Source organism: Chanodichthys erythropterus, chromosome 1 (genome assembly GCF_024489055.1).
Source record: "Chanodichthys erythropterus isolate Z2021 chromosome 1, ASM2448905v1, whole genome shotgun sequence".
NCBI lineage: Eukaryota > Metazoa > Chordata > Actinopteri > Cypriniformes > Xenocyprididae > Chanodichthys > Chanodichthys erythropterus.
In genome coordinates, this window is record NC_090221.1 from 32,972,077 (window position 1) to 32,993,046 (window position 20,970).

At 36.8% G+C, this 20,970-nt stretch overlaps 1 protein-coding gene across 1 annotated transcript in view; it reads right to left on the reverse strand.

Annotated features, from left to right (window-relative positions):
• Positions 1-1,281: 1,281 nt before the first annotated feature.
• The window catches only part of npm1b (nucleophosmin 1b), a 41,029-nt gene continuing 21,340 nt past the window's right edge, over positions 1,282-20,970 (reverse strand). The window contains exons 9-11 of the mRNA XM_067383081.1: positions 12,024-12,131; positions 8,736-8,810; positions 1,282-2,203 (exon numbers count right to left, since the gene is read on the reverse strand). Coding sequence (XP_067239182.1) covers positions 2,159-2,203; positions 8,736-8,810; positions 12,024-12,131 — 228 coding nt within the window. The 3' untranslated portion in view covers positions 1,282-2,158. The remainder of the gene's footprint in view (positions 2,204-8,735; positions 8,811-12,023; positions 12,132-20,970) is intronic.

The window sequence follows — 20,970 nt, forward strand, 5'->3', positions numbered from 1 at the left end:
ATGGCTGTCTTAAAATGAACCTAAAATAGGTTGGAAATTAAAAATCAGACATGATAATAATCAAACAACATCAAAAGGTGAACATTTATTAATAAATGTTTATTGTTTAATTGTTATTCATTAAACTCATTAATGTTCATTTATTAAACATATTAATAAATATTCATTTCCAACATACTTTAGGTTCATTTTAAGCAAGTAATACAGTCATTAAACAATAGTTGAGTTAAATAAAACTACCCAAGAGGATTTAACCCAACAACTGGGTTTGTCAATTTTCAACCCAACATGTGTTGTTTTTAACCCAGCATTTTTTAGAGTGCAGTAAAGTTTAAATGTTGGAATTGCAGCAAATCAGAATCGTGAGGGCTGAACGGAATACTGCGAGCTAGACGGATTCTTTAATCAGATAGAACACTCAATGTTAGCATTGTTACACTTCAGCTGCCATCTTTACACAAAGAAATCAAGGGGACGATTTACAGTGATTGTGGTTTCAAATATACGGCAGAAGCAAATTGGTCTTGGGCTGGTAGTGCAAAAAGCAATTTTGCTCATGATAATGTTCAAGTGTTGTTGTTTTTCAAATGGCATCACAAAAAATAACCATAAAATAAATTATGTGATAAACCAGCACCAAGCAGTATCAGTTTTCTATTTAATTCTTAAGAGTGACACTCACAAAAAACATATATTTTACATATAAAAACATATCATAAACAGGATCACATTTTACCCATAAATCAAAAGAAAATTTTGCATTGAAGGATTAGTTCACTTCATAATTACAATTTCCTGATAATTTACTCACTCACGTCATCCAAGATGTTCATGTATTTCTATCCTTAGTCCAAAAAAAAAAAAAAAAAAAAAAGAAGGATTTTCAGGAAAACTTTCCAGGATTTTTCTCCATATAGTGGACTTCACTGGGGTTCAACGGGTTGAAGGTTAAATTGCCATTTCAACACAGCTTCAAAGGGCTCTACACAATCCCAGATGAGGAAAAGGGTTTTATCTAGCAAAACAATCTTGTTTTCTAAAAAAAAAAAAAAAATGTATGTACTTTTTAACCACAAATGCACTGCTCCACGCATTACGTAATCACGTTGGAAAGGTCACATGTGACGTAGGTGGAAGTGAAAGAAAGTGAAATAAAAAGTATTTGTGCTTAAAAAGTATATACTTTTTTTTTTTTTGGGAAAATGACTAGATAAGACCCTTATTCCTCGTCTGGGATTGTGTAGAGCTCTTTGAAGCTGCATTGAAACCTTCAACCCGTTGTACCCCAGTGAAGTCCACTATATGGAGAAAATTCCTGGAATGTTTTCCTCAAAAACCTTCATTTCTTTCCAACTGAAGAAAGAAAGTCATAAACATCTTGGATGACAAGTGGGTGAGTAAATTACCAGGAAATTTTAAGTGAACTAATCCTTTAAGAAAACAAAGCATATTTTTATGACCATTAAAATGTTTCTGAATGAATCTTTTCCATCCTAAATTGTCATTACCGCAATGTAATATGTCCATTATTCTCAATAATCATTCATATAATTTAGTATACTTTAACTCATTTTATACTGTATTTTTTTAAACTAAATCACCATAAATTAAATTCCTTACCACAAAGCTTACATGATTTAAAAAAAAAAAAAAAAAAAATCCACGTTACATTTTTAAAAAAAATTTTTGAGGGAAATATGCTTAATTCTTATGAAAATGTCAGTGCAAAAAATATATTTGGTCCAAAATAGACTTCATTTTCTTTATGCACAATATAATTTATTTTTCTTCTTTCTTTTGAAATATGACCTTGACATGCTTCTGATAAGATTTCATGAGATTCACCCTTAAGTTGCATTTTAAAATGATAACTGCCTTGGCAAAACATCCCATTAAATGTTCTTCTAAGAAACCATTGTGGATCTGACAAAAAAGAGAATCCATAATTAAAAAAAGAAAGTAAATATAAAACATCAAGCATGATATCTCTGCCATTGCCGAGGCTCCTTCTGCTCTATCCATCTAGAGAGAGGGGCAGAGAAGGGCAGGCGGATCGCGTTAAGAGGGGAAGAGGCCAGATCGCACAGCTGAAGTGCTGTTACTGGCTAACCCCAGACTTCTGCTGCACCGGGACGGGAAGGGGAGCGCATAGCAGCCATTACTTTTTTAGTGATTGTACAAAGTTCCAAAGGTCTTTGATCACCTGCAAGAAAACAAATGGGGGGAGAGAGAGAGAGAGAGAGAGAGAGAGAGAGAGAGGGGAGGGGGAAAAGGATGAGTTGGTGAAGCTGGAACGGAGTTTCTCTGATGTAGCGACTCATTTGGATGCTTAATAATTAGAGCCTTGTGAGTCAGTTTGGACGAAAAGCTCCACATTAGCGGTGCGTCTGGGGTATAACTACAGCGCCGAGCCCAGAGGAAGGGGGTGCAGTCGTTGTACATACCAAAGGGTATGACTAGTGCCTCTCTTTGACAAAGACATGTCTCACACCTCTTTGCCTGCTGTGCTCCCAAAGCCGTTTCTGCTCAGAAACACACTCACTCACACTCACACACACACACACTACAACCCTTGTACATCTGAGAGGACACCTGCGCTGCAAAGCCTGACACGCTCCAGCCTTGTTTCTAGAACAGACGCGCAGGGCGCAATGCATCAAATAGCTCATAACTCATTACCGACCAAAACACGAAAACATGTAAACTCTGTTCCAAATCCTAGTGAGCTGGCTTGCTGTCTACTTTCTAAGGCAGCATCCTAACTGAAATGGGACCTCATAAGTGATCTGGAAACATCCTCAAGTGAAGCACATGGGGACTCAATAGAATTGATGATGTGTATAAGGGTACGTTCACACTTGTCATGTTTGGTTCGATTAAAACGGACCCTGGTGCGGTTGCTCAGTTAGTGCGGTTCATTTGAACATATGTGAACGCTGCCATCCGACCCCTGGTGCGCACCAAACAAGCGGACCGAGACCGCTGAAAAGATGGGTCTCGGTCCGCTTCCAAACGAACTCTGGTGCGGTTCAAATGATATATGAACGCAACCCGGACCAAAGACATGTAACCGAACCAAAAACAGGAAGACGAGACCCTAAAAAGGACAGAATCCTCACGCATGTCAGTTTTTCTTGTCATAGTCGCGAGTTTGCCCATCACAGGCATCAGATGCGCGTCTCCATGCAGCGCAGATCGTTTGTGTGTGTGACGGAGGGATTCCCGCCGGTGTTTTGACTACTTTACACATTTTATAAGCTCTTCACAAGTTCCCAGCTGGCCAAAATACCATCACATGCAGGCTACGCACCGCTACGCACACACAACGAGCGCATTTACCTCAGAAAACAGCACTGTTTTGGATTTTCGGTAAGTTCCGTCTGAAAATAGGCGATACGTCATAAAATCCGACCAATCACGTTGTGAATGTATCCCTATGCCTGAAGGTTCGGTATCTTTTGGTTCGGTGATAAAATTGCCAATGTGAACGCTAACCGGACCTGGACTAAATGTTTTTTTTTCTTCTTTGGTCCGGACCAAATGGACCAAACGAACCGAACTACAAGTGTGAACGCACCCTAAAAATACAAAACACAAGTATTTGATATAATCGTCTATTTTAGTAGATTTACTGACAACTTTAGGTATTTAATAAAATGTGAATATTAGGGTTTTGAAGTCACGGTTCGGTACAGTTTATTTAACAGTGGTTTATTGAACAAACTGTCTCTCGCTTTAAATAAATTCAATTATAATTAACATTTTCCTAACATTTTCAGCTAATGCTCTAAATCATAAAGGGAGCCTTATTTTGCTCCCCTCTAGAGTTCATTTCTCTATAGAGGGTATGCATCGACGTCACTTTCCCGCCGAAAGCGCGCTCCCTCAGCTAGACTGAGTGGCAAAAGAACCAGCTGCGTAACTGGATTAATAGGAGAAACGCGAAAACGTGAGTAAAACTAACAAATTACCCTAAAGGTTGGACTCGAAAGTGTTTCTTACAACTTGTCAAGTAAACCTAATCCATGGATATTGACATGCAGCCAGGAGTCGTGTTTCCTGACATTTATATGTGCCTGATTTGATGCCGGGGAAATACATAAAGCAAATCTGCCTGTGAATATTTTATATAACTACAATATCGGCAGGTTTAAATCTGCTTAATCACTTATATCAATGTTATATCGTCATATTGTCCAGCCCTAAAACTTTTATAGTATAGTTTTTGACAGTGTTGTTTATTTAAAAAACACCCAATTATGCATAATATAAGATGGAAAACATTTAATTGATGAGTCGTCAACATTATATATAACAATACAATATATAAGGTATGATTTTACCTCAAAATCCAACAATTCGACACAAAATGATAACTGCAAATCCACGTTTCCCTGCTGGAGTCCAGCTGTTTCTGTGAATTGCAGTGATCCATTTGCTTCTTTTTCTGTTGCTTTCTCTAGTTTTTAAATATATACCTCAGGGTTTGTGTCAAATCTATTTGTACAGTCAGCCGCAAAGCTCTTTCCCGTTTTGAATGTGTTTTGTGTGTTTTTCGCGACATTCACGCTGAAAACCAATGCTGCTGCTCAGTCTTTTGCCACTCAGCGTGCGTGACCGCAGTCCTAACAGTCGACGGTGACGTCACGTGCATACCCTCTATTGTGAACTAACATTCTCAAGCTGTTTTATTGATGTCTTTCCATGTTTGAAACACTGGTTGAGGGATTACATGCATATACATCGTCTGTTCTTCTTCTTTTGCACTTTTTCCTGTCGTGGCGGTTAGAAAACAGTGTTGCATTACTGCGCGCGCGTCCCCTTTTGGATTGGAGTGTGGATTGCCTGTGACAGACTGTATTCGTCGTCTGACTGTATGCACCGAACCGTGATGTCTGTACCTTGACGGTTCGGGACGAACACGTGTAACCCTAGTTAATATATATTTATAATCAACACTTGACACATTCAAAATCTATTGGAACAGCGGTTTCTTCTGTAGCATGTCTACAATTAACGGTTGACCGATATATGTGTTTGATGGTCTGTCCATGCAAAGGATCAAAGCCTTGGGAAATGTATGCGGACAGGAGAGTTCAGCTGTCACTGGACACACACAAGCAATCAACTTTAAATTATTGGTTTTAAATATGCTGCACTATATTCAGTGCTCCGCTATACCAAATTCATGTCATTTTTACTTTATTCTGTATGTTATTATGTTATTCTGTAAATTATTGTTACCTGGGCTTTAGTTGAGAATATTTATTATTTCATTGCAGAAATTGTTACTATCTTTACATTAAATAGTGTGATTTCATATAGGCATATCTCGGCGATATATACAGTATATCGCCATCGGCCACCCGGCTCTCCAAGATATCGGCATGTAGGCCATCAAAAAAATCCATACTTGATCAACCACTATATATTATGACTTAAAATGTTGTGAAAATATCAAGCTCGCTAGGTTTTAGAACAGGACAGGAATGTGCAAGATGCATTAAGAGTCAGTCTGAAATCAAGTTTCTAAAACTGGATCAATGGATGCCTACATGAGCATGATGTAGCAAAAAAGAAAAATCTCTCAACTCCTGGTCTAAGATCACATTTGGGAACACTTTCCCCACTACATTCTAGCCAAGAACTGCCTTGGCGAAATGTAAATAGTCTGACGATGTGTAAATAGTGTGTACGCATCATAATGCACACTCAAATTAATGTAAGAAAAACAAATTTCCCTTAAAAACAAATAATATTATCATGTAGTATCATGTAGACTAAAACTAATTTTGATAACACTAGTTTAGTTCTATATCCTAATTATTGTTGATGCATTTCATTTTTCCAGGAGCTCATTGCTTCTACCTTAAAATTAAATGCTAACAGTGTTTGTAAATTAATTGCACAAATTATTACATTATTTGCTAACTGCATTCTTCTAATATTGTAATTTTGACATGAATTCTCTATAAAGCTGCTTTGAAACTATATGTATTGTGAAAAGCGCTGTACAAATAAATGTGAATTGAATTGAATAGTTTAGGGTCCAGTTCTCACAATTAACTAGTTGCTTATTAGCATACATATTACTAGGATATTGGCTGTTTATTAGTACTTATAAGCACACATTAATGGCTTATTCTGCACGACCATATTGCACATCCCTTAATCCTACCCAATACCTAAACTTAACAACTACTATACTATTAATAAGCAGTAATTAGGAGTTTATTGAGGCGAAAGTCATAGTTAATAGTCGCAGGTTTGATTCCATGAATGCATGAACTGAGAAAAATGTAAACCTTGAATGCAACTGCTTTGGATAAAAGCATCTGCCAAATTAAATTTAAATTTAAAATGTGCTAAAAATAAAAAGAAGTTTGCAAAGAAAAAAAAAAAAAGTTTGATTTTGTAAATATTTTTTTCTGTTGAAAGACAAACAAATAGTGATGAATGCCAAAATATTAAATGCCAAAGATGTATATTTACTGAGTAATCCATTATTTTGCAGAGGGGGTCAAAATGACAATTTTCACCTGAGATTTGGAGCCAATTTACAGGGGTGTAAAAATAACTTTAGAAAGATGGCAGCAACATTATTTTATTTTTACACAGAGATTGGTAGGTCTATTAGTAAAATCTGTTGACTTTCGCAATCTTTTTTTCATAATATGCTAACAGTGACAGTTCAAAAATGTTAAAAAGCACTTCTTGTGTTTTGTGCCTCAAGTTTGCATGCCTGCAACTCATGACGTATTAAAGATATCTTAATACCCTTTTAGATTCTGGTTCTAAACAAACTTTCCTTTTGTTATCTTCATTTTAAAGGCTCTCGATGGTTCAATCCCAGAGATATGGAGATCTTAATGCAGCTCCATTAGTAAATTGGTAAATTGTACACATTTTCAGTGGTCAAAAAAACAAAATGGGTCACTTTGCATACAGCTGATACTTTTTTCTTTTAAAGAGGAATATCTGAAGAACAAATAATGTTGAAACTAAAAATGTATCTATTTATGTTTGTTTTTCGACAGAAACAATATTATCAAAATTAAAAATTTGAGCCGGGGACCTCTGGTTGATTTGACGCAGAATGACCCTAGGGTATAATGAGACCTGGACAACTTGGACGTGTTTTGTACCACTAACACACACACACACAGACACACACAGACACACAGACAGACAGACACACAGACACACACACACACACACACACACACATACACAGACACACAGACACTTACACTGACATTTGCACTCTCTCCTGTGTAATTCATCCCGAGAAAAGAGGAGCTCCAGCAGACATGATAGTGCACTTTACTTAAAAGAGAGATTTTTCTCTTTTGACCCAGATGTGGCCATTTGTGAGGGCTGCTTTAGACTACTGCAATATTTTAGGTCAACACCCAGCCTGACACATACGACTGCAAAAAAACTCTAGACTAAAAGAGACAGCGAGAGAGGAATGAGTGAACGAGGGGTTTAAATCACAGCTAAAGATGTCAGGCGTGACAGCTCCCTCCTGTTCTTTTGAATGCCAAGAGCTCAATCAGTACATATTTCATTTGCTGATAAAAAAAAAAAAAAAAAAAAAAGAGAGCGGCAGGAAGATCTAAGTATGCCACCCCCAACCGGCCCATTAAGACAGAAGATGCTAAGGCCTAAAATATACTCAAATGCAACTATGTGAACGTAGATGAAATTATTTCACTTAACGTTTTTAGATATGTCCCCACAATTCAAGGCACAAACATTTAATCGCCCACTTGAGGTTTTTTTTTTTTTTACTTATGGAAGCTTGTTTTTTTCCGTCATTAAATAAAAAATAAAAAAGGTAAATTGCAACTTTTTATCTCACAATTCTGACTTTTTGTCTCGCAATTGCAAGATATAAACTCACAATTGCGAGTTATAAAATCAGAATTATGAGTTACAAAGTCAGAATCGCGAGTTTTAAAGTCAGAATTGTGAGTTTTTAAGTCAGAATTGCGAGTTTTAAAGTCAGAATTGTGAGTTACAAAGTCAGAATTGTGAGTTACAAAGTCAGAATCGCGAGTTTTAAAGTCAGAATTGTGAGTTTTAAAGTCAGAATTGTGAGTTTTAAAGTCAGAATTGTGAGTTTTAAAGTCAGAATTGTGAGTTTTAAAGTCGGAATTGCGAGTTACAAAGTCAGAATTGCGAGTTACAAAGTCAGAATTGCGAGTTTTAAAGTCAGAATTGCGAGTTACAACGTCAGAATTGCGAGTTTTAAAGTCAGAATTGTGAGTTTTAAAGTCAGAATTGTGAGTTTTAAAGTCAGAATTGCGAGTTACAAAGTCAGAATTGTGAGTTATAAAGTCAGAATTGTGAGTTTTAAAGTCGGAATTGCGAGTTTTAAAGTCAGAATTGTGAGTTTTAAAGTCAGAATTGTGAGTTTTAAAGTCAGAATTGTGAGTTTTAAAGTCAGAATTGTGAGTTACAAAGTCAGAATTGTGAGATTTAAAGTCAGAATTGCGTGATAAAAACTTGCAATTGCCAGAAAAAAAAAGTCAGAATCTCGTCTCTCTGCAGGCTGAAGAGTGTCTCGTCTTCTGAGAAGAAGTGTTTTAATCTTTTAAGTGGACAGTTCTTAAATAAAGAACTCTAAGAAGTATTTTGTCAAGGCCATACATGCATTTTATACAACGTAAGAACGCTAGAAATACTCCAACCATAGGGTGACAGTGCTTTATGAAAAAAGCGATACTCACTTGTTTATCAGAGATCTTGAAAGAGCTTCTAGCATAGTTCTCAAACTTCTGTTCCGTCTTTGGAAGTGGCCTCCCCTGTTTCAGAGAAACATATTTTTGAAGAAATGAAATGGCCCTTTTTCATCACTTGTGTCTCTCTGCTAAGTGTTGAGATCATCCTGACTCGGAGCCAGAGCGCTGCTGCGGTGATGAACAGGGTGAGTCGTTGGGTGTTGGACGCACTTCAGTGAACTCACATTTTTTTGTGGCCTTCACAGTAATTCCACTTCCCCTTATCTACAGCAGACCGAATGAAATCACATGGACACAAATCATCATATCTGCTCAACACAATCCATCCGCTGTATCCTTCCAGTTTCAAACTAGATATTACCGCACAACATACTAATCATCTCACTCTCCAGTTTCTGGAGCTTCTAAAAAGTGTGCAGCTAGTGTAAAGATGGCTTAAAGAATATTACAGCTTTTTTTTTTCTTTTTTTTTTTCCCAACATGCTCTCGATTACCACATACAATAAGTGACCCATCCCTCAGTATATACACTACCATTCAAAAGTTTGGGTCAGAAAGATTTAAAAAAAATATATATTATATATATATATATTCAGTAAGGATGCACTGAAATGACCAAAGATGATAGTAAATATATTTATAATGTCACAAAAAAAATAAAATCCTTTTCAAATAAATGCTGTTCTTTTGAACTTTCTATGTACTAAAGAATCCTGAAAAAAAAATGCATCAAAAAAATATTAAGCAGCACCACTGTTTTCAACATGTTTCCATCCACCTATTTTTATCCGCATTTTGGGATATTGCATCAAATATATTGTTTGAGTCGGATACATTTTTAATCAGTTAAGAAAACATGCGCATAAGCTACGATGGAAACACATTCAACAAATAAGTTCCTCGATGCGCATCAAAACGTCACGTGACTTCATGTTATATGATGGCATAACTGTACTAACCAGCAAACCGATCTCATTGCACAGCATCTGAAAGCTGTTTTGGTTGTTCCGAAATGCCCGTGGTTCGGTATATTTACTTTTAGAACTGTCTTACATGATACCGTTTAGCAACAGCAAGATAACATGTTTATTCTATCTAACGATCAATTTGTGCATATTTTACAAAGTGGCTATTTTTTTTATTTGTGTAAACCCCAGTGATGGGTAGGTTAAGGGGTGGGGTTAGGGGTAGGTCATTTGTGCGAATTCATATGAATTTAGAAACTTGGAAAATACATACGATTTAACAAAAAGGTCGTATGAATTTTTACGAATTAGCCACCTCATAAAATATGTACGAATTGCCTTGAGATTGGGTTGGTTTATTGCATTTTGTCTGCACGCTCTGAGGCGCAAGTAATTTATTATATACGGAAATTATTATATACAGTGGCTTCTCCTACTTTTCTTAGTGATATTAAGCACCAGTTATCATCAGGAACTGATGAATTTGTTCTCTTCGACTCACTGGATGGAAATGGTGCTTTATTCGCAAATGTTTTATGCAATATTCCAATTTTGCGCACATGTTAAATTTGCAACTTTGAATGGAAACATAGCTATTGATTGACTGATGTTTCTTGAGCAACAAATCAGCATATATTACAATGATTTCTGAAGGATCATGTGACACTGAAGATTGTAGTAATAATGCTGAAAATTCAGCTTTGCATCACAGGAATAAATTACATTTTAAAATGTATGAAAATAGAAAAGAGTTATTTTAAATAGTAATATTTCACAATATTACTAATTTTACTGTTTTTTGATCAAATAAATGCAAGCCTTGGTGAACAGAAGAGATGTCTTTCAAAGATCCCAAACTTTTGAATGGTTGTGTAAATGGTGCTGGCGAGAAAAGAGCATCTGTATATTTTAAAATCAAATATTGCATATGTTAAAGGGGTCATATAAAGCCACTTTTACAAGATGTAAAATAAGTCTCTGATGTCCCCAGAGTGTGTATGTGAAGTTTTAGCTCAAAATACCCCACAGATAATTTTTTATAGCATGTTAAATGTATCACATTTTGAGGGTCAGCAAAAACGCTCTGTTTTTGCGTGTGTCCCTTTAAATGCAAATGAGCTGCTGCTCTCAAAAAGAAGGCGGAGTTTCAAGAGCTCGTGTTAGCAGCTCTGATTACCTCACTCAGACTCACTGAAAATGTCAGAAACTGTTCAGCCTTTTATGTTGGACAATGATGGAGAGACTCAAGAAGAAGTGACAACATGTAGAATGCAACAGGATGTTTCTGAATGGCTAGTTGATTCATTTATGTAGCTGATGTGGAGTTAACTATCTTAAAGTCAATGATTAGCATATTCTGTCATGATAATCTATAAATCGCTCATGTAGGAACTGTTGTAAGATCCTACAGAGCCAGAGAATATATGCTGCATGAAGAATAGAACAGGTATAGTTTAGTTTAATTATGGTTATTACTTATGTTGTCATCTTGCTTTATGACATGCTATTGCATTTGTGTTACTGCAATAACATGGCCTCACCCCTTTGTTGTGTGTTCTCGGGGGTGGGGTTTATGCAACTTTTAGGGTTAGTGATGTCTCCCTTTGCACTGAACTTTGCAGATGTTGTTTATGCTCTAACAGCAACATTACACACTAACTAAAGTTAAAAAAAAAAGTGAAATCATAATCAACCACCCCTTTAAACATTTACGTGTAGTGTTGTACTTTTGACTGCTGGGATTCCTACTTGTATTGTTCGCTTTGACAAACTGAACACATGCGGTAAATAAACACACATTAAGATAACAGGGGGAAAAATCCTATAGTATTATAGCATCTAACTGTCATGGTGTGTTTGTATGCAATCATGCAACATTACAAGGATCAGTATCAGTTTCAAAAACATACCGATACCATGAGAGGCTCACAATGATCAGAAAGGTTCTTGTGAGGCTGAGGATGTGAGGATGAAGAGGGTTAGTGGTCAGGGGTACTGAGTGAATGTGCATTTGGGAATTGATTGAGGAAATGAGCAGGTGGACTCAGAAAGGCTGGTTAATCCCGATATGTTGATGTCATATAGCTGGTCATTCCCCCTCCGGCCTTCAACTCAGATGCCTCATTAACATCTGACCATCTCATCATCTGCTAAGTCAGCGTACTTACTGTTAACTCACGGCACGTGTGTGTGTGTGTGTTTGTATGCATGTTGGGGATAAAGCATGTGTGTGATTACGGAAAAGAAATTGATCCACAGTTAACAGAGAGACACATTTTAATGCAGAAGGGAATTTGATGAGTATTCATACCTCTTTAGCTGCTGTTGTAAGTTTGTTTTTGACCTCACTCAGGCTGGGAGTGCTGGGACTCTTCCCAGAAGGCCCTGCTGCAGACTTGTCTTTTACTTTCTGTGGTGTCTGTAAATAAGAAAAATGCAAATCCTGTTAATCTAGACATGTCAGACACACAGCAGAGCCAAGTGTCACACATAAATAACAGACATAAATAACATACAACAGCTCCTTGACTTATTTAGCCCTGTTAACCAGTGCACTAATGACAGAACCTTTGACAAATTTAGAGGGGTACAAATAATTATTGTATTGCTTCCATGCAGGAGAGGACAAGCCCAAAGCTCTCAGATGCGGCAATGGGATGGACGCTCTGCCAAGAGGAGGAATAAAAAACTTGTTGTTCAGTGACAAGACCCATATTTCCAAACACCCTCATGTTAAGGCCAGTGTCATGAGAAATTGAGTCCCCCCCGGAGTCGGGTCTCCTTTAGGACCCAGGCGGTAATGCATGATCAAATGTTGTTATCATGATGTCTTGACTAATTATAACCTATTTCACTACTGTATGATGTTTATTACATTAAGTGCACAAACAACATGCTTGAAATATAAAATAAATGCCTATTGCATAATAAAACAAACTGGAAACAGATGTTGGAAGCAAAAAACATACCTAATAAGCTAAGCTAGCAGGCTAATTGTGACTCCCAAAGTCTGATTGGATTGTGAAGTGCCTTAAAATTCCCACCCCTACTACTCTAAAAAATGATTGGTTAAAAACAACTCAAGTTGGGTTGAAAATGGACAAACCCAGCAATTTGGTTGTTTTAACACAGCGGTTTGGTTAATTGTTTGCCTGGTAGTTTTGTTTAATTCAAATATTGTCTAAAATTTACTGTATTGCTTGCTTAAAATCAACCCAAAATATGTTGGAAAATAACATTTATTCATTGTTTAATAAATTAACGTTTATCAATAAGTTTAATGAATAATAATTAAACAATAAACATTTATTAAATTGCTTATTAATAAATTTTCACCTTTTGATTATTATTGCCTCTAGTAATTATGTGTCTGGTTTTCAGTTTCCAATTTTGGGTTCATTTTAAGCCAGTATAGTCATTTGACCCAACCGCTGGGTTTGTCCATTTTCAACCCAACTTGGGTTGTTTTGAACCCAGCATTTTTAGAGTGTACAACTCTGCAACAAATATTTAACGGCTACAGTGCATATTTCTCAGTAAAATGGAATCATAAAAAGAAATACAGAGGAAATGTCTGAATTAATTCTTTTAACAATATGCAATTTTTTATCCTTTCTACCACAGACATACTAGTGGACAGAAAATACTGTATGCATTCTTCCACCTTACACACTGTGAAGGATTTTTCAGGTTTTAGACAGAGTTGATGTATGAAGTCAGTGTACCTCAAGCACACACACAGGTGCTGTAGCAGATGCTAGAAGCATCTCCTGTGACCACTTGTGATCATATTTCGGAGGGAGTGTCTCTGATTTTGTGACTACATTGGATGGTAATTCGCTTTCAAAGCCAGCAAAGTTTACCAGGTGTAAACGCAGTCTGTGTTGTGCTTTGAAAGTAAATGCTTTACGTGCTCACTGATGCTCTGTCATAGTATAGAAGGTCAGAGATATTATGAGGGCAAATGTCTGTATTATTACAACTTCACTAAAGAATCTGGTGTCCACCCTCTAAAAGAGCAGGTCTGTGTCTGCTCATGGGGCACAGGTGTGTGTCCAGCTTTCAGCAGAAAGATACTGTCCTTCTGCAGACTGATGTAAGCTCACACACACACACACACACACACACACACACACACACACACACACACACACACACACACACATGTTTGTTTTTGTGAATTGTGGGGACTTTCCATAGACTTCAATGCATTTTACACTGAACAAACTGTACATTCTATCCCCCTACCCTGCCCCTACCCCTAAACCTAACCCTCACAGGAAACTGTGCAAACTTTTACTTTTTCACAAAAACTCATTCTATATGATTTATAAACCCATTTACATTGTGGGGACCGCTGGCTGGTCCCCACGATGTAGGTGAACTCAGGTTTATATTACATCATGGGGACATTTGGTCCCCACAATGTAATATAAACAAAAGCACACACACACACACACACACACACACACACACACACACACACACACACACACACACACACTAACTCACAGTGGCTTGTCCATGCATGCATCCCAGCCAAGAATCCACACTGATTGCAGGGTTACATTGATGGACAGAGCCTTGTTTTTCACAGCAAGCGAGAGAGAGAGAGAGTGAGAGAGAGAGAGAGAGAGAGAGAGAGAGAGAGAGAGAGAGAGAGAGAGATGCTAAAATAAGGAAGAAATGAAGATGGAAAGCATGAAGTCTTCTAACATATGTGATTAAATGAATGCTTCAAATGACCTCAGAGGTGATGCAACTAAGACTTCTTGGGAGGTGTGTGTGTGTGTGTGTATATATATTTTGAAGCCCCCAAAAACTGCATCCATTCATCATAAATATAATCCATACTGCCCCAGGGTGTTAATAAAGGCCTTCTGAAGGGGAGCGATGGAATTTTATAAGAAAAATATCCATATTTAAAACTTTATTAACTAAAAAAAAAAATAGCTTCCGGCAGACGGCCGTATACATCGATTTGGGGCATAAGAGCTTACGATACTACTACATCCTGCATCATACGTTGCTTCAGAGGTTACTCATTTGGCACAAGTCGACTTGTGCAGTATGCGTACGGTCTGACGGAAGCTAATTATTTTGGTTTATAAAGTTTTAAATATGGATATTTTTCTTCCAAAAACCCATCGCTTCACTTCAGAAGGCCTTTATTAATATTTATGATGGATGGATGCGTTGGGCTTCTAAACAGGTCCCCCCTTCAACTACCATTATAAAGCTTGGTAGAGCCAGTATATTTTTTAAATGTTCGTCTGAAAGAAGATAGTCATATAGACCTAGGATGGCTTGAAGGTGAGTAAATCATTGGATAATTTTCATTTTTGGGTGAACTATCCCTTTAACACATTAATTTGATTAATTAGTTATAGGAAGAAAAAAAAAAAAAACGAGTTAAAATTATTGACGCATTTCAAAAATTGAATTTATCTTGGCATAGTTAAATAACAAGAGTTCAGTACATGGAAATGACATACAGTGAGTCTCAAACTCCACTGCTTCCTCCTTCTTATATAAATCTCATTTGTTTAAAAGACCTCTGAAGAACAGGCGAATCTCAACATAACACCGATTGTTACGTAACAGTCAGGATCATTAATATGTACGACCCCAATATTTGCATATGCCAGCCCATGTTCCCAACATTATGAAAGGCATTAGACAAGGGCAGCCAGTAACGTCTGGATCTGCACAGGTGAATCATCAGACTAGGTAAGCAAGCAAGGAAAATAGCAAAAAATGGCAGATGGAGCAATAATAACTGACATGATCCATAATAACATGATATTTTTAGTGATATTTGTAAATTGTCTTTCTAAATGTTTTGTTAGCATATTGCTAATGTACTGTTAAATGTGGTTAAAGTTACCATCGTTTCTTACTGTATTCACGGAGACAAGAGCCGTCACTGTTTTCATTTTTAAACACTTGCAGTCTGTATAATTCATAAACACAACTTCATTCTTTATAAATCTCTCCAACAGTGTAGCATTAGCCGTTAGCCACAGAACATAGCCTCAAACTCATTCAGAATCAAATGTAAACATCAAAATAAACACTGTACTTACGCGATTAGACATGCTGCATGACGAACACTTTGTAAAGATCCATTTTGAGGGTTATATTAGCTGTTTGAACTTTTTTTATGTTTTTTAAGGCAAGCGCAAGCTCCGTGGGCGTGGAGCACCAGATTTAAAGGGCCACACACCCTGAATCGGCTCATTTCTAATTATGCCCCAAAATAGGCAGTTAAAAAAATTAATTAAAAAAAATCTATGGGGTATTTTGAGCTGAAACTTCACAGACACATTAGGGGACACCTTAGACTTATATTACATCTTTTAAAAAAAACGTTCTAGGGCACCTTTAATGCACCCGCCCCACCACAGACCTATGTAGCTCATCTTAAAATATAATAAGTTGGTTGATAATGAACATGAAGCAGGGCAACAACTCACTGAATGAAAGAGCCTATAGAATGCAGTTAGAACATCCCTAAAATGTAAGATATCAGTGCAAAAATGCCCCTGTGTGAGTTGTCTCATATTTATATCATGAGTTATTTATAGCATTAGTGCAAATGTGATATTGATTTTATACAACAGTTCAATAAATAAGTTAATATTGTGTTATATTTTAGACACATATTGTCTGCTTCTAATCAATTTTGCCAACGAAAATATTACCTATAAAGCCAGAGCAGAACTTCTGTGCTTCTCCGAGCAACACACAACGGTTTATCCACGTTTTGAGCAAATCAATTGGGTGAACCAATGATCGAATGGCCCATTCATAAAGCGAGCCATTTACTTAATTCCTGAATGAATCAGCAGTTTGAACAAAACAAATGAATGAATGAATGACTTACTCATTTAGACTCAATTTACTTATTCATCTAGACTCAATCATTTTACCACCACCTACTGGCAGTTTTAGTTTCTTATTTAGAGTACACTCTAAAAAATGCTGGGTTGTTTCAACCCAAATTTGGGTCAAATATGGACAAACCCAACCATTGGGTTAAAAAATGCATTAAAAAAATTAACCCAATGGTTGGGTTTGTCCATTTTTGACCCAAACTTGGGTTGAAACAACCCAGCATTTTTTAGAGTGTATCATTTCATAAAAAAAACAACAACAACAACAACAACATATTAATAAAAAAATTATAATAATAAAAAATAAAGTTATAGTTCACAGAAAAATTAAAATTTCTGGCAACATTTAATCACCCTCATGGCTGTTGAAGCCTAAAAGTTTGTGCAATAAATTCCATTTTGAATATATATATATTTTATTTTTCCTAAAGCTACTTTTTGTAATGTCTATTTGATACTTTTCTCATTTACCACAATAATGACTTTAAATCATCTTTTGGGGGCCATTTCTCAGCCAAATTTGATGTGCAATTAATTTGCGATTAATTAGATGAGACCAAAATGAGATCTTTTTGGTGAGTACACTTTTGGGGCCAGATACAGTGCGAAAACAAAACAAAAAAAGAACTGGGTTTGGTTTCCCTTAGGTCTATGTTTGGTTCTTTCAAAGAGTGAATACAACTTAAAACAAATCATCTCTGGACCCATCAGGACATACACTGTGTAAGTTCAAGGCGATCAGGTAAACATCCCTCGAGAATACTCCAGAACTTTTGGTCGTGCTAGATGAAAGCGGGAAGTGAGAGAGGAACATAAAGTAAAGGACAATGTCTTCCAGTCTTGTGTGTAAGAACAAAATAAATAATCCCCTTTTCCTCTGTAGCGATTGACGAGCATGCGATAGATCAAAAGGTATCAGATTAAAGGACAAATGCACTCACAACACACACACACACACACACACCATACTGGCAGAGGGCCAGAGAGGCCCGGTGTGGTGCAGTCATTATATAGCAGGGCGTTTTTGTGTGTTGGGAAAGGACAGCTGTAGAGTTAAGACAGCTGACAGACAGAGAGTGCAGCGAGCTTTTTAATCTACGCCAGACACTGATTACAGATGCCAGGGGACGGCACTTAATCATTAGCACGCTAGCATTTGATGTAATCAGCTGTCCTCAACACACACACACACACACACACACACACACACACACACACACACACACACACACACACACACACACACACACACACACACACACACACACACACACACAGTAATGATCGAGCACATAACTTCAAAACTTTACTGACCTTTAACAATCAGGGACATTACAAAGGATCTTGCACTTTATTCGCAGCTCTATTACACTAATGTAGTTATGTATGTTATGACAGGTAACCGTCTCTGCTACCTAACAGGAATCGACTTTACAAGTGTTCATATAGAAGTCATCTCTTCTCTGCACCCATTGTCAAAACATCTAACGTATTATGCCACACTTATAACAAGATACTCATAAATCTAGTCTCGTATTTTTGCCTTGACAACTGAATTTCCTCCTTCTGACTGAAATATTAAGATTATATTTTTTTGTAAATATACATTGTAAACCCTAATGCTCAAAATAATTAATTGGTTTGAGTAGGACAAACTTAATTTAAACAAATTAGTTCAGTCAGATTAACTTTTATGAGTATTAAGCACTTTCTTTTTCTTTCAAGTTCACAGAACTGATATATTTTAAGTACATTGAACTGTTTCATTGTTTTACGTTTTATGAACTTATTTCTTTTAATTTAGAAGAACTTAAGTATAACTGAATCTGGCCCGGGATTTCTATTTCCCAGCATGCTTTGCCCATGACACTCAAAAGGGAGAGGAAATGCTAAAATTAAAGTTTTATATAATGTTTTTGTGCAAGATTAATGTTAATTGGGAGATTTAGTAGTGATTAATGTTTTGTTATGATAATTTAGAAGAGTTTCTGTTAATGTGGGTTTTTAAAGAGTTACCATCATGGTGACAAGTGGTGCATGTGGCTTGGTTTGAGACAAAAACTATAGATAAAGACCGTTCACTCCTATTAGTTATGAATGGGAGAAATTGCAACACGCAATATGGAGGAATACGTCCTGCCTTAAAAGTAAAAGAGCCAACTGCTGATTGATAAAGTCATTGCGTCACTGCAGCTGCCATTGGAAGCTTTAGTTAGGACTGCACATGCACATTGGCTCGTCTAGCCTGAAAAATATATATATTTTTTTAATGCCATATGAGTATAAGAAACAACATTTATGGGACAATTCATGTCAGAATTTGTTGCCAATTTGAAATATGCTATTTGATTTTTGGTGAATTCAAAAATTTCAGGACTTGGACTTGGAAATTGGACTTGCCCGGAGGCATTGCAAATATCGCCGCTAGCTGAACAGACTTTCAGGACCTTCAACCTTTCAGAAACTACAACATGCTATTTTTAACATGTGAGCAAATTATTGAATTAGCTTGTTATCCCTAGCTAATTTTACACTAATAAAACATTCACATTGAGGTTACGTTAAATATTTCAGATAAATGTATGAATTAGTATGTAAATAACTGATTGCCTCAAATTTGAGTTTTGCCAACTTATTGGGGCTTGCAGTGTACTAGCGGTCAAACACTGGAAGTTGGTAACTTTTTGTAATTTGAAAGAAGTTGCATTCATTTGATCCAAAATACAGCAAAATATTACAATTTAAATTTTCACATCACATGATCCTTCAGAAATCATTCTAATTTGTTGATTTGGTGCTCAAGAAACATTTCTTATTGTTATCAAAGTTGAAACAGTTGTGCTGCTTAATTCTGTGGAATCTTTTTTCATGAATCTTTGATGAATAGAAAGTTCAAAATAACAGCATTTATTTGAAATAGAAATCTTCTGCGGCACTAGAAATGTCTTTACTGTCACTCCGATTCATTTAATGTGTACTTGATGAATGAAAGTATTAATTTCCTAGGGTGGCATAAAGATTATTAGCATTATTCAAAATAAGTATATCAAAATCACCTGTCAAATAAAAGGTGAGTACACAGGCCATTATGCTGAAAAGAGGTAGTCAAGTGACCAACCCCAATTCACTTTTTTTACACAACAGTGGTGCGAATCTGAAATCAGATTATACAAATGTACAAAATTATAACACTACCAGAAATCAGCCAATCAGCATGAAGACCGCCATTTGCTTTCACAATAAGATGATCAATGAACAGTCTGTGTGTGTGTTATGGCTGAGGTTGACTAACAAAACAAAACCAACTGGACTTAATGCATGAATATTCTTGTATACTTTATGACAGCCATTCACAGATGAAGGCATCTTACAGTTATGTGCCATTCTATTGTACTAAACTTGTTTCTACAGGCAAATACAGTCTTACAAAGCATTCCACAACTGTTCGAGCGTGTCATTGTGAAATGCAAGTGATTTCTCTTCATGCATTCATACAGATATACAGCACTCCTTTGGGAGAATGTAAAGAGCCAACCACGCTTTAATGACAGAGCACTCAGTTTCCGCTCGCCTCATGGCCTGCAGGGACACCAAGCCCTAATGATTTCTAATGGCAGAGGAGTGGCAACCGGAAACAAGGGTGTGAGAAGGACGAGTAGGAGTGGCCGACCGGAAGCAGAAGTGTAAAAAAGTGCCAGAGTTTTAGAAAGATGGGAGGATGTCTGCTTGACTGTCTAATCTCGTCAGGTGTTTTAACAACCACCGCCTTGCACCAGAACATAGCCATTATGGAATTAGCCAAATGTGGGTGCACACACACACATACACACACACACACAGCCCCCCGGGGTGTTTCTATAACAGTAGGTAATTAGCGCTCCTCACGTCAGGCATCTAAGATGCTAATAACATGCTTACCGAGTCTTACATTGTTAGGTCAAGTGAACTGCCAAGGGGGGTGCAATGGGAAACTCATTTAGACATTATGTGGATGCTTACGTGTTAAAGGTGGTCTGGGTTTGAATGCCAAAACCAAAGGTCACCCTGTAAAGGTATAAATCTGTCCTGAGGGTGTGTGTTCCAGGGGTCAGAGGTCGGACAAATTTAGTGGTGAAAGTTTAGTCTTGCTTTTGTTTGTCACCTGTCTTTCTTGTCACCCTCAAAAATCACCTCTTAGGTAATTGGTCATCGGGTATGTGAAATCACTTTGGGATGTTTGAAAGGCAAAGCCTGATGGACATTTACGAGCATATTTCAATCTGGTAATTTCTTGAGCACTCAATAGAGCGCAACAGTGACCGCCCACTTTTTAATTGTTCCTGGTTAAGGATTTTTTTATTTCATTAATTTTCCCCATAGGAA